This window comes from Trematomus bernacchii, unplaced genomic scaffold (genome assembly GCF_902827165.1).
Source record: "Trematomus bernacchii unplaced genomic scaffold, fTreBer1.1, whole genome shotgun sequence".
In the NCBI taxonomy this organism is placed as follows: Eukaryota; Metazoa; Chordata; class Actinopteri; order Perciformes; family Nototheniidae; genus Trematomus; species Trematomus bernacchii.
In genome coordinates, this window is record NW_022987723.1 from 1019088 (window position 1) to 1036940 (window position 17853).

At 41.5% G+C, this 17853-nt stretch overlaps 1 protein-coding gene across 1 annotated transcript in view; it reads left to right on the top strand.

The window, feature by feature from the left end:
• The window catches only part of atr (ATR serine/threonine kinase), a 34662-nt gene extending 17002 nt beyond the window's left edge, over positions 1-17660 (top strand). The window contains exons 23-48 of the mRNA XM_034144391.1: positions 352-558; positions 1585-1698; positions 1803-1918; positions 2764-2884; positions 3004-3141; positions 3648-3819; positions 4689-4855; positions 5804-5968; positions 6274-6365; positions 6620-6711; positions 8052-8229; positions 9128-9313; positions 9790-9949; positions 10361-10540; positions 11709-11851; positions 11976-12073; positions 12378-12607; positions 12839-12973; positions 13372-13572; positions 14181-14324; positions 14714-14864; positions 15457-15613; positions 15818-15971; positions 16630-16781; positions 16972-17080; positions 17217-17660. Coding sequence (XP_034000282.1) covers positions 352-558; positions 1585-1698; positions 1803-1918; positions 2764-2884; positions 3004-3141; positions 3648-3819; positions 4689-4855; positions 5804-5968; positions 6274-6365; positions 6620-6711; positions 8052-8229; positions 9128-9313; positions 9790-9949; positions 10361-10540; positions 11709-11851; positions 11976-12073; positions 12378-12607; positions 12839-12973; positions 13372-13572; positions 14181-14324; positions 14714-14864; positions 15457-15613; positions 15818-15971; positions 16630-16781; positions 16972-17080; positions 17217-17390 — 3936 coding nt within the window. The 3' untranslated portion in view covers positions 17391-17660. The remainder of the gene's footprint in view (positions 1-351; positions 559-1584; positions 1699-1802; positions 1919-2763; positions 2885-3003; positions 3142-3647; positions 3820-4688; positions 4856-5803; positions 5969-6273; positions 6366-6619; positions 6712-8051; positions 8230-9127; positions 9314-9789; positions 9950-10360; positions 10541-11708; positions 11852-11975; positions 12074-12377; positions 12608-12838; positions 12974-13371; positions 13573-14180; positions 14325-14713; positions 14865-15456; positions 15614-15817; positions 15972-16629; positions 16782-16971; positions 17081-17216) is intronic.
• The last annotated feature ends 193 nt before the right edge of the window (positions 17661-17853 follow it).

The following is a 17853-nucleotide window of genomic DNA, read 5'->3' on the forward strand; positions in this document are numbered from 1 at the left end:
ATAATGATCACGCCACACATTCAAACTAAAGGAACCAGCCTGTTTGGAAAATGTAAGAAGTAGAAAGTACAGGTATTTGTGTTCAACATGTAAGAAGTAGAAAGTACAGGTATTTGTGTTCAAAATGTAAGAAGTAGAAAGTACAGGTATTTGTGTTCAAAATGTAAGAAGTCAAAGTAAAAAGTCTTCAGAAAAATAAGTAGTGGAGTAAAGTACTGATACCAGAAAAATGTACTTAAGTACAGTAACGAAGTATTTGTACTCCACTACTTCCCACCTCTGTCTATTGTACAAATACTGTACCATACCTACCATAATGCTCCTTATTATTGTCTCATGTTCTCTCTGCAGGAGTGGCTGCTGCGTCACGTCTGTGCGAGTGAGGCGGTGGAGCCGGTGATCTCCAGCCTGGTGTCGGTGCTGCTGAAGGGTTGCCAGGACTCGTCCCCCGAGGCCAGGCTGCTCTGTGGGGAGTGTCTGGGGGAGCTGGGGGCCGTGGACCCTGGACGTCTGGACCTGTCACACACACACACACACGGAGACCGCAACACCTTCGTGGTAATTTAGACAAGACCAAAGCTGTGCATTTATAAATCACATGTAAAATATAGAGCTTATGTGAAGGAAGCAGTACTTAAAGGTCCCCTATTATACTGTTTTTTTTACCTTGGTTGGTGATTGGCTAATGGTTACACAAGCCAACAAATCATTATGACATCATAAAGTGGCCAAAATCTGATCAGCTCATTTTCAGACAGGTTTTTATATAAATGGATCAGGACAAAAAGAGAGAGAATCCTTTTTCCTGAAACTTTCAGAGTCTCTTTTCCACAGAGGGGACACATGTTGATGTAGAAGAGACATGAAGAAGAGGGGACACATGTTGATGTAGAAGAGACATGAAGAAGAGGGGACACATGTTGATGAAGAAGAGGGGACACATGTTGATGTAGAAGAGACATGAAGAAGAGGGGACACATGTTAATGTAGAAGAGACATGAAGAAGAGGGGACACATGTTGATGTAGAAGAGACATGAAGAAGAGGGGACACATGTTGATGAAGAAGAGACATGAAGAAGAGGGGACACATGTTGATGTAGAAGAGACATGAAGAAGAGGGGACACATGTTGATGTAGAAGAGACATGAAGAAGAGGGGACACATGTTGATGTAGAAGAGACATGAAGAAGAGGGGACACATGTTGATGTAGAAGAGACATGAAGAAGAGGGGACACATGTTGATGAAGAAGAGACATGAAGAAGAGGGGACACATGTTGATGTAGAAGAGACGTGAAGAAGAGGGGACACATGTTGATGTAGAAGAGACGTGAAGAAGAGGGGACACATGCTGATGTAGAAGAGACATGAAGAAGAGGGGACACATGTTGATGTAGAAGAGACATGAAGAAGAGGGGACACATGTTGATGTAGAAGAGACATGAAGAAGTGGATTTTGCAGAATAGGTGACATCTAAGTAAAAGTAGAAAATGCAGACTTTTGAATGTTTGACAGAGGATAATTCCCCCATATTGGAAAATCTCTGTCAGAAACCAAATGGAAATGTTATTTTCTTTGAACAGAGTGGAGTTGATGATCCTAACTTCGCCTACGACCTGCTGACTGAGCTGACCAGAATCTTTCTGGCTTACGCTGATGACGTGCGAGCACAGGACTCGGCTGCTTATGCCATTCAGGTACTCACATTGAGCAAGCACTCCATTTGCTCCTAAACTTGTGGGTGTCTTTTTTATTTGATGAATTAGCTGTAATATGTGTTTGGGTTGTTCCTGCACTGTAGGAGCTGCTGTCGATCTTTGAGTGTCGCGAGGGTCGGACCGACTCACCGGGGCGCCGTCTGTGGAGGAGATTCCCCGAGCAGATTCAAGAAATACTGGAACCACACCTCAACAGCAGGTATGGTGTATTATAGTTATAATAAAAATATTATACTTCAATAAAAATATCAGAGTACTTCAGTCCTGCAGCGAGTAGCTCTGCATGACGGCAACACACTGAGTCAGTGCCAGTAAACACACAGGAAGAGCTCTGAATGATCTCATCACACACACACAGACAGACACACACACACACACACACACACACACACACACACACACACACACACACACACACACACACACACACACACACACACACACACACACACACACACACACACACACACACACACACGCACACACGCACACACACACACGCACACACACACACACACACACACACACACACACACGGGAACATTCTAATTGTCTCACACATCCAGTTATTCACAAGATCAAATCCTCCTTAAAGGTGGGGTAGGTAATTCTGGAGAAACCAGCTCGAGATCGCTAGAATTTGAAAATACACAACCGGAAAAAATCTGCCACTTCCTTACAGAGCCCCTCCTCCAACACACACGAACGCGCACATGACCAATGAGGGCACGAAATAAGTTTGTGCCCCGATGGAAGGCTGACAGGCAGGTCGGCCATCCAGTTATTTTAGCCGGGCCTGCTAAAATGATTGATCGTACTTTTTACAGCGCTACGGCTTCCACAGATGACATTTTTTTATGGATTTTTTGTCAAAGCACTTAAGATATTTATTGCTATCGGGATGTTAAGAGCATTCCATGGAATATAACAAAAAGTGTATCTCGAGCCGGTTTCTCAAACTTACCTACCCCACCTTTAAGTAAAAGTTATTTTTTTCTTTTGAGTTATTTTCTGAGCTTATCTCTCCTCCCTCTCTATCTTCAGGTATAAGAGCAGTCAGAAGGAAGTCAACTGGTCCAAACTGAAGAAGCCGGTGTATTTAAGTAAGAGAGGCAGCAAGTTCTCTGATTGGTCAGCCACCTGGGCCGGATACCTCATCAGCAAGGTTAGCCAAACGGATACAGATCTAATGAATCATGTATCAATCTAAAAAAAAGCAGACGGGAAAAATCCCTTTCTTTGCATCTTTGAGAGAATAAACTGAACGGGTTTTATGTGTTACAGGTGAGACACGAGCTGGCCGGCAAAGTGTTCACCTGCTGCAGATTCATCATCAAACACGACTACAAAGTCACGATCTACCTGCTGCCTCACATTCTGCTCTACATGCTGCTGGGCTGCACTCCTTCAGAGCAACAGGAGGTGAGGAAACATCATGTTGGGAAAACACTGAATGTACTCTTCCAATATGAGAGTAACATGCTAACAAAGGTATCCCAACTGTAGCTGTGTACATGACAGGATGTATGATTACCTAGAAGAGCATCAGGACTGTTTGAGGCATATGATAGCTATGTGATTAACATGATGATTCAGCCTCTATGGAGATAGACATATGACAAGCATGATCATTTCTGACGTGGAGCTAATCTGAAGTAAACATTGAATACTGCTTTCTATTCCTCCATCTTGTGACTGTGTAACTCCCTCTCTTGGATATCAGCATGTGAAGGACACTGTTCAGGAACTAGTTGATGCTCTGTATGTGATGACTACTTCCATTCTGGAGAGGATCACAAATACATGCATCCTGAGATTGAAGCTCAAGCCGGGGACGAGGGATATTTTTCGAACACATCAAAAGAAAGAAATCCAGCGTTTGTCTTTTTTTCTTATTTGTTCATTAATAATAACATACCTCCTTCCAGGTAACCGAGGAGATGCTGGCTGTGCTGACAGCAGGAGATGGACAGGGAGAGGGCTGTGGTCAGGTGACGGCCTCCAGCCTATCACAGCTCAGCACTCAGACTGTGTTCAGCATGATTTCTCACCTCACGCAGTGGAGCCGCTATATCCTCTACACCAAACCCAAACACAACGGTTAGTGACACACACACACACACACACACACACACACACACACACACACACACACATACACACACACACATATACATACACATACACATACACACACACCACCACCACCACCAGACTCAGGGACAGTTTTATCCCACAGGCCATAAGACTGCTAAACACCTGAGCTCTGCTAAGTTCCCCAATAAACATTCCTGTTTGTCATCTTGCAATATACTTATTTATATAAATAGTTCAGGGTCCCCGCGGATCCTTAAAAAGTCTTACATTCATTTTTTTGATATTCAAGGTTTAAAAATATCTAAAAAGGTCTGGAATTTTAGGAGGGGAGGTATTAAATGTTATCTGGGGCAGAATGAACGAGTGCAGGGGGGGACATCGGTTTCCATTGGTCTACTGCCATAGAAAAATAGTTTTGTTAATGCGAAGGCAGTCATGTTGGGCTGAATATTTCCCGTTATTCAAATGCAATAAAACTCAGTAACGGTTTATACTGTTGTCTAGTTCATCGATTTCTTTCTATTGGTATTTTTTTTTCCTTTTAAAGGTTTTAAAAAGGTCTAAAAAGTAATTAAAGTTGTACTTAAAAAATGTGCAGATACCCTGTAGTTATCAACGCAATAAACCGTATTTAATTGAGTCTTAATTCATATTATTTCATTTCTTATTTTGTTCTTGTACATATCATATTCTATTTACATGTATATACTTTTTATTTTGTATTTTATATGTTGGATTGTTTGAGGGGCTCAGGTCAGAAGATTTTCATTGCCATTTGTACACTGTAGCTTTGTGCATATCACAATAAAACCTTTGAATCTTAAAAAAAAAAAGGGGGTTGAAGTAAAAGACCCTGAACTGTCTTCTTGCAGAGAGCGGGGAGCACCAGCGCGTGGTGGCCTTCCTGAGAGGAATCCCTCAGGACGTCCTGGCCAAGGCCTCGCTGCGGTCCAAAGCATACACTCGGGCCCTCATGCACTTTGAAGCATACATCTTAGAAAACAAAGAGAACATTCAGGATCACCTCACCTTCCTGCAGGTCAGACAACAATCAATAATCATTTTAATAATAACAATTCTCTTTGTTCGTCTGTCCAACTTTCCTCTGCTTTTTTTGTTGTTGAAGTAACTAACATATAACGTCATTTCATGGTACTGTTTTGAACCAATTTAAATCAAGGTCAAGTTAATGTAACATTTGGGTGACGAGCAGTCCTAAAATGTGATTTGGACAGGAATCGAAATCTGTCATTGTAGTCTGCTTCAATTGTTTGGGTATTTAGACGTACTTTAACTTATTAAGTTCAGTTCAAGTATTACTATTTCTGGTACTGTCTAAGACTGTCTTTAAGACTTAAAGGTGGGGTAGGTAAGTTTGAGAAACCGGCTCGAGATACACTTTTTGTTATATTCCATGGAATGCTCTTAACATCCCGATAGCAATGAATATCTTAAGTGCTTTGACAAAAAATCCATAAAAAAAAGTCATCTGTGGAAGCCGTAAAAAGTACGACCAATCATCTGAGCCGGCCCGGCTAAAATAACTGGATGGCCTACCTGCCTGTCAGCCTTCCATCTGTGCACAAACTTATCTCGTGCCCTCATTGGTCATGTGCGCGTTCGTGTGTGTTGGAGGAGGGGCTCTGGAAGGAAGTGGCAGATTTTCTCCGGCTGTGTATTTTCAAATTCTAGCACACTCAAGCTGGTTTCTCCAAAATTACCTACCCCACCTTTAAGAGGACTAAAATATCAAACTATTTAAATCTTTACTGAGAGATTTACCTAAGGACTGCAGATGGAAATTAGCTATTAGCTCAAATCTGGCATATTTAGTCTCTTCTCTTTTCTGAGATGAATGTATTTGTATGCATGGTCCTTGTTGAAATAAAGACATAATAATAATGATAGTTAACTGCTCACGTTATTTGTTAAGTGGGGAGTTGCAGCTCTCAACTGTTTAACATTTCTTATAATTGACTTTTTGCAGACCCTGTACGCTGCGATGCACGAGCCAGACGGGGTGAGGGGGGTCAACGCCCTGAGGAGGGAGGAGCCGTCGCTACGGGAACAGATTCTGGAGCACGAGAGCATCGGCCTGCTGAGAGACGCGACCGCCTGCTATGACCGGGCAATACAGCTGGAGTCAGACCAGGTACACACACACACACACACACACACACACACACACACACACACACACACACACACACACACACACACACACACCGGGGCTGCATTCCTTTTCAGTTTTGTATCATAAATCTTTTAGACATTCATGATGGCTACATTTTATAAGTGACTTTCTAAAATCGTGCCATCGTTGAATTGTGCATAGGCCACTATATAAATGATTAGGAAAACATAACTATGTGCTGTCAGCTTTTGTTTGTTTCAGTATTGCATCGCTTTCTAATTATTTCCCTATTTCATAACTTGTTTTTTTCCCTCTGTGTACAGATTGGTCACTATCACGGGGTCATGACCTCCATGCTCGGCCTGGGACAGCTGTCAACAGTCATCACTCAGGTCAATGGAGTCCTGGCAAACAAGTGAGACACACACACACACACACACACACACACACACACACACACACACACACACACACTTTATACGATGGCCCATATCAATCTTATAAAAGGTGCTTTTAATCTACTAATGTTTTCACTGCTAATTAACCCACTAGCTGTGTGTTATATTCATTATCCTCTTGAGTGTTTCTTTACTAATGCACAACTGTATTTTATTCTTATAATATGTATGTCAATTAAGATCCACTGAATGTAGCTATGTACACATTTAGGCACCAGTGGAAGTCGGAGCTGAACACCTACAGAGTGGAGGCGGCCTGGAAGCTCGGGAAATGGGACCTGCTGGAAGATTATCTGAGTTCAGGTAATGAAACGCACAGATTGTTCCTGGAAGCTGCGACATAGTGAAGCTTTTGTTGTAGGGCGAGACAATTACTTGCACTATTTGTTCTGTTTTCCTGTTTTATTGTGTTGCACTGTTGGAGGAGCCTGTGACCTAAGAATTTCATCGACATAACTACACTTTAGCTATGTATGTATTAAAGGTCACCTATCATGCTATTTTTAGGCAATAGCATAGGTCTAAGATATATAAAAAATATATAAAAAACATGTCTATGAAGTGTTTTGCTCAAAATACGAAACAGATCACCCATTCCAGCCATGCCTCATATCCCTCCATTTCACTTCCTGTTTCAAAAGTGCTGATTTGGTGTATACAGCTTTAAAAAAAAAAAAAAAAAAAAAAAAGGGGGGCTGAGCTCATGCGGGACCCGGCAGCTACTGTCTAAACTAAATACTGCGGTGAAGAAACGCCATATCATGGATTATCAAGGATTATTTCTGAAACAGTATGGAGCTCAAAGGCTTTCTCTCTTGCCGGTTATACCACAAGGTGAGTTCCTTTTTATTTCCTGCTTCTTCACACACATGCTCTCCAGTACAGGTTAGCTCTGAGTGTTAGCGATGCTAATGTAAACACCGACCATATTACGTCCAAAACAGTCGGGCATTGTTTCTGATAGCAACGTTTCTGATAGGGCCGTGGGTGTAAAGCCCGCCTACATTTCAGATATTACGTCGTATCGGACGCATTTCTGGATCAGCTCCGTTGTAACCCCGTTTTTAGAGATTTGGGTACGGAGGAAAAGAGAGAGGGTTTTATTTTCTGACGCTGCGTGAATTCCCAGACACACCGGGGACACATCTTTATGTATAAAAGATATCAAAAAGTGCATTTTGCATGATAGGTCCCCTTTAAGCAGACTATTACCTGAACCACAACATGGACGGGTGCAATATCTACAATCGCAGGAGGCGCAATATTTGTTAAAGGAGAAATATGTGTCAAAAAATACTCAGAATTTAGTATTTAAAGCAGCCGACAAATTGTATTCAACAGACTTTTTAAAAAATTGGCTTGGTAGAGATCCTATAAATAAATATTCTTCAAAGGAAATAAGGAACAAGGATTCCAAAATGATTTTCCCTCAAATATTCAGCCCTAATTTGTGGCAATATATGGCAGAAATAGATATGGTAAGGTACGTTTATTTATATAGCACATTTTCAGACACAGAGGCAATTCAAAGTGCTTTACATCATCATTAACACTTAATAAGAAGACAACAGAGTGGAACACAATAAATAAACAATTTAAGTAGAGACTTAAAAGCCTTTTGTTGATTCCCATTGTGTCTCCAGACCTTCAGTCCAATACGTGGGGCGTGCGGCTCGGCCAGTTGCTGCTGTCAGCGAAGAAGCAGGATGGTGAGACTTTCTATGAGAAGCTGAAGCTGGTGAGGAAGGAGCAGGTCATCCCTCTGTCGGCCGCCAGCTACGAGTGTGGAACCTACCAGAGAGGATACGAGTACATCGTCAGGTCTGTGTGACAAACTTCAAATCTGTTTTAAACATTTTGTAGTTAATTCCCAGAGGTGGGAAGTAGTGGAGTACAAATACTTTGTTACTGTACTTAAGTACATTTTTCTGGCATCAGTACTTTACTCCACTACTACTTATAAGACTTTTTACTTTTACTTTTTACATTTTGAGCACAAATACCTGTACTTTCTACTTCTTACATTTTCCAAACAGGCTGGTTCCTTTAGTTTGAATGTGTGTTTGGTGGCGTGATCATTATTATTTAGAGTCATTGCGTGCCTATTGATTTGAACACGATCCATGTATCCATCATTTCCTGGTCTTCTCTAAAGAAGAGGGACCAATGAAAACGTTGTCATGTTGCCGTTGTTCAGCATGGAAACATTCATTAGCTAACAATGACATTATTGTTCTATTAATATAAAGGGAGGTCAGGTACTCTTTAAAACAGCTGGGAGTTATGGGTACTTTTTACTGAAGTACATTTCAAAGCCCATACTTCTTTACTTTTACTTGGGTAAAGAAGTTTAGTCAGTACTTCTACTTTTATCAGAGTATTTTTAAACACGAGTATCTGTACTTCTACTTGAGTAAAGGATGTCTGTACTTTTGACATCTCTGATGATTCCTGGTTGGCAATTGTAAACAACTTGTGTGTGTGTGTGTGTGTGTGTGTGTGTGTGGGTGTGTGTGTGTGTGTGTGTGGTGTGGTGTGTGTGTGTGTGTGTGTGTGTGTGTGTGTGTGTGTGTGTGTGTGTGTGTGTGTGTGTGTGTGTGTGTGTGTGTGTGTGTGTGTGTGTGTGTGTGTGTGTGTGTGTGTTGTGTGTGTGTGTGTGTGTGTGTGTGTGTGTGTGTGTGTGTGTGTGTGTGTGTGTGTGTGTGTGTGTGTGTGTCAGGCTTCACATGCTCAGCGAGTTGGAGCACAGCTTCACGGAGCTGCAGACCCAGAGGCAGAGCTCCGCCCCCAGCCTCAGCCAGCTGCCGCCTCACTTCACTGACCGCCTGGAGATGACCCAGAACTCCTTCAGGGCCAAGGAGCCGATCCTGGCCCTGCGCCGCGCCCTGCTCAGCCTGGGGCCGCAGTAAGGACGTAGAAACATTTGTATCAAGATGTCGCTTTTGACATTCATTTCATTTACAGTATGACCATTGTTTTTAGTTTTTTTGTGATCACATTTTTATTGAGATGAATACACAACATGTACAACCTTTTCCACAACATTTTTTCTTTTTTTTTTAAATAAACAGCAATTGCTTACAAAATATAGAAAATACAGAATACATATGTAAGCTAAAAATAATACAGACAAACAGAAATAAAATGAAATGACCATTGTTTTTTGACTTTCTCTGAGCTCAGCTATTGAGTGCCTTGACATCAGAGACAGTGCAAATCTCATCTCACTGCTTTATTTCAAGCGTCTGTGACTTTTTAGTATACCGTTTAAAGCTATCAAAGAGCCAATAAAAGCTATGCAATGTTAATCTAAAAGAAATCTGTGTAAATTATTATAGTCAAGGCCACATCATAAATCAGTCCCTCTTGTCTGCTTCAAAGGCCCAGGAGCAAGGAGCTGGTGGGGGAGTGCTGGCTGCAAAGTGCCCGCGTGGCCAGGAAGGCGGGACATCACCAGACGGCCTTCAACGCTCTCCTGAACGCAGAGAACACACACCTGGCTGAGCTGGTGACCGAGAAGGCCAAGTGGCTTTGGTCCAAGGTATGAATAACTTTAAAGGTCACCTATTATTATTATTATTATTATTATTATTATTATTATTATTATTATTATTATTATTAAACATGTGTCCCCTCTGTGGAAAGAGACTCTGAAAGTTTCAGGAGAAAAGATTCTCTCTCTTTTTGTCCTGATCCATTTCTATAAAAACCTGTCTGAAAATGAGCTGATCAGATTTTGGCCACTTTATGATGTCATAACGATTTTTTGGCTTGTGTAACCATTAGCCAATCAGTAACCAAGGTAACCCACCCCCCCCCTTATCACCTGAATCTCCTCCTAGAGCACCATTGTGTTCTTTTTAACCAAATATCTCTCAGAGGGGCGTGGGGAGTGGCTCCTCACATAAATACACAAAATATCACTATCACGTCTGCATTAATGTGTCGTCAGGGCGATGTACACGAGGCGCTGATCGTGCTGCAGAAAGGTGTGACCCAGTGTTTCCCTGACGACCAGCCGCTGACGGACCCCCGCAGCCTGCAGACTAAAAGCAGGGCCATGCTTCTGGTGGGACGCTTCATGGAGGAGACGGCCAACTTCGAGTCCAACGCCATCATGAAGGCTTACAAGGTACCAGGCGTGATGCGATATGAATAGAGAAAGTCAACTTTATTGTCAATCTTCCAGTTTGTGTGTACAGACAGAGAGATCGAAATAACGTTTCCCACAATCCCGAATATAAAACAAATGTATATAAAAATATGTGTGCAAATATGTATATATATATATACACAGTCAAAGACACATTTTTACATGTGCACACATTAAGACCTAAATAAAAACACAACAATCAATATATACAAATAACAGTCACTTAAATATTTGAGAATGTACATTAGTGCAACATTGTCCATAGCACTAACCACTGTGCAGGAAGTCATAGGCTTTGATTAAACCTTAATGATGAGATGCAGTTTACAACCTGTAATGGCCCGTCCACACAGCGGCGTGCGTTGAAAGCTTCACCATTCACTTGAATGGGGTGACGTCACTTTTCGCCGAACTGCATTGTGGGAAGCGAAGCGGAGCTTTGCTGGCGTGGCTCGCTGCAAAAGTTGAGAAATGTTCAACTTTTGAAGCTTCGGTGGAAGCGTCAGCCAATCAAATCCCGTTTATGCAAATCTGCCAGTACAAGCGCTAGCCAATCAAACCGCGTGTATGCTGGGAAGCCAGACACACCGCAGGTCATTTCCTCATATTCCAAAAAATGGAGCAAGCTTCAACGCACGCCGCTGTGTGGACGGGCCGTAAGACACTGCAGAGGCACTCAAGCACAAATGATACTGTTACATTTTATGAAAAATAAACCCTAAACATGTCCTGTTGCAGCTATTCAATTGTAAGGATTTGCTGCCTTTCTTTGCCTTTTCTGATAATAAATCAAATGTTTTCAAGGCCCTTAGAAAATTGTGATGGGTGTTTATTTTTACATTTTTCAGACATTTTTTAGCCCAAGCAATGAACTGAATAATAAAGAAAATGTTTTTCAAAAGAAGGCAATAACTAAAAAAAATTAAAGATTACTGTAGTTGCAAGAAAAGAGCCAAAGACAGCTTAATATTAACCAAGAAGCATGCATAACAAATATTAGAGATACAATAATTACACAATTTACAAAATAAACAGTTCTGAGAGATATAGCTGCCAGGTATATATTGCACAGCTATTAACGGGATATAAATATATTGCACAGCTTTTAACAGGATATACAAATATTGAACACTGTTGTGTTTCTTAGGATGTGACCAACCTCCTGCCTGAGTGGGAGGATGGAAACTTCTACTTGGCCAAGTACTACGACAAAGTGATGCCAATGGTGACTGATAATAAGCTGGAGAGACAGGGGAACCTCATCAGATACATTGTGACGTACTTTGGAAAGTAAGTTATTGTTCTTACTGCTGAGACCCAGTCCTTGGGTCTATGATAAAGCTGAGAAAATACCTGTCTTTCACCAAAAACTCATTCATTTTGTGAATTTAAATTTGTGTTGTTTCCCTCGCAGAGCCTTGCAGTTTGGAAACCAGTACATCTACCAGGCCATGCCTCGCATGCTTTCTCTCTGGCTGGATTTTGGAGCCAAAGTGTGCGAGTGTGAGAAAGGTGGGTGTCCAGAAGCTACTGTAAAAGTAAAATAAAGATACACACAGGGCAATGGCTGCTCCCAGTGTCTGGCTGATTCACTAGATGTTCCAACACAGTCAACATGTATTTAAAATGTACAATAAAAAGCCGTATTAGGCCGTAGTAAGAAATGCAATTATTCAGTTGTATAAATTCTCAATCAAGAACTAATCTGAATCTTCTTCAAGCGATTAATTGGGAAGCATGTTTCTGTGTTTGTTATGTGTTTTATTTTACCTGTATTTAATTAATAAAATATTGTCCACTCTTCCCTCCACCCCAGCTGGCCGGTCGGACAGGCAGATGCGACAGGAGCTGGGGAAAATCAACGCTGCGGTGAGCGAGCACTGCGACAACTTAGCGCCGTACCAGTTCCTGACGGCCTTCTCCCAGCTCATCTCCAGGGTCTGCCACTCCAGCGACGAGGTCTTCACCGTCCTCATGACCATCGTGGCCAAAGTCTTCCTGAAGTACCCCCAACAGGCCATGTGGCTGATGACTGCTGTCTCCAAGGTGTGTGTGTGTGTGTGTGTGTGTGTGTGTGTGTGTGTGTGTGTGTATTTTTGTGGGGTTTTCTCCTTACCTACTTTCCTTCACTTTTTTTGTTTTTACAGTTGTGCACATTTCAAAACCCTTATATATTTTTGTGTGATTGATTGTCCAGATGTTTAAGCACATGCATAAACTCACAAAACTACTTCATTGCTTTTCTAAAAAATATGTCTGTCTGTGTGTTTGTTTCAGTCTTCCTACCCCATGCGTATGAACCGCTGTAACCAGATCCTTAAGAAAGCAATAAGTCTCAAACAAGCTCTGGAGAAATTCATCGGGGACGCAAACAGGCTGACTGACAAGCTGCTGGAGCTCTGCAACAAGCCGGTACACACACACACACACATGCACACACACACACACACGTTATATATATATATATATATATATATATATTGTATTATATAATTAAAGTAATAAAGCATGTGTTCATACTTAGATTGTCTGTATTGCATGGCTTATGTAGGTTACTATTGATTTGATGAATGCATCTTGTTTAATAATTAATTTTAATGTAGTTGAGCCTCAGCTTAACAATATAGCTGTTCACATTCTTCAAAAGCTATAAAATCTCCAAGTGAATTTTGACCAACACATTTTATGGGTAGATAAGATTAGATCAACATTTATTGATCTCCTTCAAGGAAAGGGATTGCTTGCAGCAGCCAGGTAAAGTAGATATAAAGGTCGCTGTAAATACATGTTTGTGTGAATGTGTCTCTCAGGTGGATGGGAACAGCACCACCCTCAGCATGAGCGTTCACTTCAAGCTGCTGAAGCGCCTGGTGGAGGAGCCCACCTTCAGTCAGATCCTGATCCCTCTGCAGTCAGTCCTCATCCCCACGCTGCCCTCTACTGGCGGGGCGAACCCGGAGCACGACGCCTTCCCCGGACACTGGGCCTACCTGGACGGCTTTGAGGACACCGTGAGAGAGGGGGGGGGAGAGACGGGGATGGTTGTTGTCATAAATAGTTTAGTAGGACGGCGCCTGGTGACAAAAAGAGTTATTTTGAAACACAATACAATACGGCTCCAGACCAAAGTGCTGTACAGTCAAATAAACACACATACTGTAACATACACAAATCACACAGCACAGCTCACACACCATAACACAAGTACAAGTAAAAACAATAGACAATTTAAAAGCAACAATCTAAAAGATGTCAATATGCTGAGGAGAAGACGGTTATAAAGGTTACATTTCAGGCAAAGAGCAGTCATAAAGCAACGTTATGTGATTTTATTATCACAGAAATCTTCCTGAGGTTGGTTATGCCACATAACTCTAACCTGTGTGTGTGTGTGTGTGTGTGTGTGTGTGTGTGTGTGTGTGTGTGTGTGTGTGTGTGTGTGTGTGTGTGTGTGTGTGTGTGTGTGTGTGTGTGTGTGTGTGTGTGTGTGTGTGTGTGTGTGTGTGTGTGTGTGTGTGTGTGTGTGTGTGTGTGTGTGTGTGTGTGTGTGTGTGTGTGTGTGTGTGTGTGATTGTGTGATTATATGTGTGTGTGATTATATGTGTGTGTGTGTGTGTAGGTGGAGATCTTGGCCTCCTTACAGAAACCTAAGAAGATAAGTCTGAAGGGTTCAGATGGGCGGAGCTACACCATGATGTGTAAACCCAAAGATGACCTGAGGAAGGACTGCAGACTCATGGAGTTCAACTGCCTCATCAACAAGGTGCGTGATACTGTAGAACTGCACAATTTGTTATATTGGGAGTCATTATAATATAGCGAAAATAATGACTTGGTATCTTAACCATTTTATTTTTTTAAACAGTTAATATATTGGGAAAGATTGTCATTAAGAAGAAAAAGAACATTTATTTTATTTGTATTATTTATATTACAATTCAGGTGTTCACTCAGTTGTTCCACACACATGCACAGATACACACACACATACATATACAGTACATATATACAAACAGTATACACATGCACACAAAGTTACACCTTGAAAAAAAGGTTAATTTCTCCATAGATTGTTCTAGATTTGTTTTGTACCTAATACATTGGTAACTCAGCAGTATTTATAGTATGTGTACGTGCTATCTGTGTGTGTAGTGCCTTCGTAAGGATGCTGAGTCGAGGCGGAGGGAGCTGCATATCCGTACCTACGCTGTGATTCCTCTCAACGAGGAGTGCGGCATCATCGAATGGGTCAACAACACGGCCGGTCTGCGACACATTCTCACCAAGCTGTACAAAGAGAGAGGTAATAATAATAATATTTTATTTGTATAGCACCTTTCATACAACAAGTGCAGTCCAAAGTGCTTCACATAGACATTTCTCAAAAAATACAGATACCAGTAAAAGACATAAAAACAAACTAAAACTAGCATAGAGTAGACATATGTAAAAAATACATTTAGATTAAAGGTACAACGATGAAGTTGTGCATTAAAAGAAGGATAGTGCAAATTCAACACACAATCAGGTGACAGGTTAAAATGCATTGAGGAAGTGCAGGAGTTTGCTTCCTAAAAGGCTCAAATGTAAAAATGTGTTTTGAGTTTATTTATTTTTAAAGACTTCCACCGAGCTGGCTTCCCTGATGTCTACAGGTATTTTGTTTTATAAAGAAAAACAATAACGGACCAAGGCACAGGGTGCGTACGGGTGCTGGAAATCCTTGAAAATGCTTGAAAAGTGCTTGAATTTGACTTTGGAAAAGGTGTAAGAACCCTGAAGGCAGCTCCCTTGTGGAACCCCATGGAGATACACTCACACATCAAACCACCAGTGAGTAAGATACATGTTATGAAAATATTTAATTTGGTCATATTTGTGGGTGTGTTTTCTAGGTATTAACTTATCAGGTAAAGAGCTCAGAAAGCTTATCCTGCCGAAGACGGCCCCCTTTCAAGAGAAGCTACGAATCCACAAGGAGGTGCTTTGTGTTCGACACATTCCTGTTTTCCACGAGTGGTTCCTCCGGACCTTCCCCGACCCCACATCATGGTACGACCCTAAATGCAACTCCACAATTCATGAGGGTCTCTGTTTCAAAGCAGTGTAAATGATATTATTGTGTTGTGTGTCTGTGTGTTATGATTTTTCAGTTGGTTAAACGTTTAAAAAGGGTCAAGATCAAGTTTGAGGTTAAATTACTGATAAGGTTTACATTTTTCATAATGTAATATCTCTCACTGTGTGTGTTTACAGGTACAGCAGTCGCTCTGCGTACTGCCGCTCCACTGCTGTGATGTCCATGGTGGGCTACATCCTGGGTCTGGGGGATCGTCACGGAGAAAACATCCTCTTTGACTCTTTCACCGGGGAATGTGTTCACGTCGACTTCAACTGCCTCTTCAACAAGGTTTGTGTTTGTCTCAAATTGTCTCAAAGGTCCCCTATTATACTGTTTTTCATCAATATATTACAGGTCTCAGATATATACAAAACATGTCTCTGAAGTGTTTGGCTCCAAACACCAAACAGATCATTGCAGCATCCCATAATCCCCTCTGTTTCAGCCCTGTTTCAAAAGTGCTGATTCTCTGTCTGTTACTTTAGATGAAAATAAGGAGCCCCTCCCCACGCCCCTCTGAGAGATATTTGGTTAGAAAGAACACAATAGTGCTCTAGGAGGAGATTCAGGTGATAAGGTGGGGGGGGGGGTTACCTTGGTTGGTGATTGGCTAATGGTTAGACAAGCCAAACAATCGTTATGACATCATAAAGTGGCCAAAATCTGATCAGCTCATTTTCAGACAGGTTTTTATATAAATGGATCAGGACGAAAAGAGAGAGAATCTTTTTTCCTGAAACTTTCAGAGTCTCTTTACACAGAGTTGATGTAGAAGAGACATGAAGAAGTGGATTTTGCATAATACTGTAGGTGACCTTTAAGTAAGAATGATATATTATAAACCATGAAAGAAATCACAGAATTTGTTTTAAATATAGTTTTAACCTTCTGCTAGTCTTATCTGTACCTGTATTTCTGTAATGCTCCTTCTGTCCCTCTCCATTAGGGGGAGACGTTTGACGTGCCTGAAGTGGTTCCCTTCCGTCTGACCCAGAATATGGTCCACGCCATGGGGCCCATGGGCACCGAGGGTCTCTTCAGACAGGCCTGTGAGGTGACCCTGAAACTCATGAGGGACCAGAGAGAGCCGCTCATGAGGTACACGCCAAAAATATACTCTTGAGTACAAACAAAAATCTATTTTAAAGGCCAGGGTTTAAAGCAAAAAGCATAAACTTACTTACTACATTTGGGTTTAAGGTTTTTCTCTGTCCTAAATGTATATACAGTAACTCCCTTTTTAAAAAGATTCCAAATTAAACATTTCTATTTTTATATTTCCTCTAAGTGTGCTTAAGACCTTCCTTCATGACCCCCTGGTGGAGTGGAGTAAACCAGCCAAAGGAGGACTTTCTAGAACGCAGGCCAACGAGACAGGAGAGATAGTAAATGAAAAGGTGAGTGCAGTCTACGCCTTTCTATGCAAGTATGTTTACACGCCTCAGAGCAGCATACATAATATAACACATAAATGCCATATTTTTGCCATTACTATAAATGAATTGTATATATTTCGCCCTTCTTCTCTGTCAGGCGAAAACCCACGTGTGTGACATCGACCAGCGACTGCAGGGAGTCATAAAGAGCCGGAACAAAGTGCTGGGTCTACCTCTATCCATAGAGGGACACGTCCACTACCTCATACAGGAAGCCACTGATGACAAGCTGCTCTGTCAGATGTATCTGGGCTGGGGACCCTACCTGTAAAACATGCCTTAGTTTACCAAATGAAAGTATTTGAAATCAAGTTCAGGAGAATTTAAAATGTTTTTCTGTTATCCAAAGCCTACACAAAACAACCAGGAGTGCCCTCCAAGGTGGCTCCGAACACCCACGACTGTTTGTTGAAGACCTCTTTATGATTTAACCTTGTATGTTCTAGTACTTCTATCCATGTTAAGTTTCCTGTTTCTGGAAAAATATATAATTTTTGTATTCATTCCATGCACTTGTAATAAAGGATTTGTGTTTTTCAGATTTGATGTTGGAGGTAAATGTGTCTTCTAATCTCTTAACCCTCCTTAGATTCTCTTCAGCAGTCAGATTGATTTAATCCTGTGTGTGTGTGTGTGTGTGTGTGTGTGTGTGTGTGTGTGTGTGTGTGTGTGTGTGTGTGTGTGTGTGTGTGTGTGTGTGTGTGTGTGTGTGTGTGTGTGTGTGTGTGTGTGTG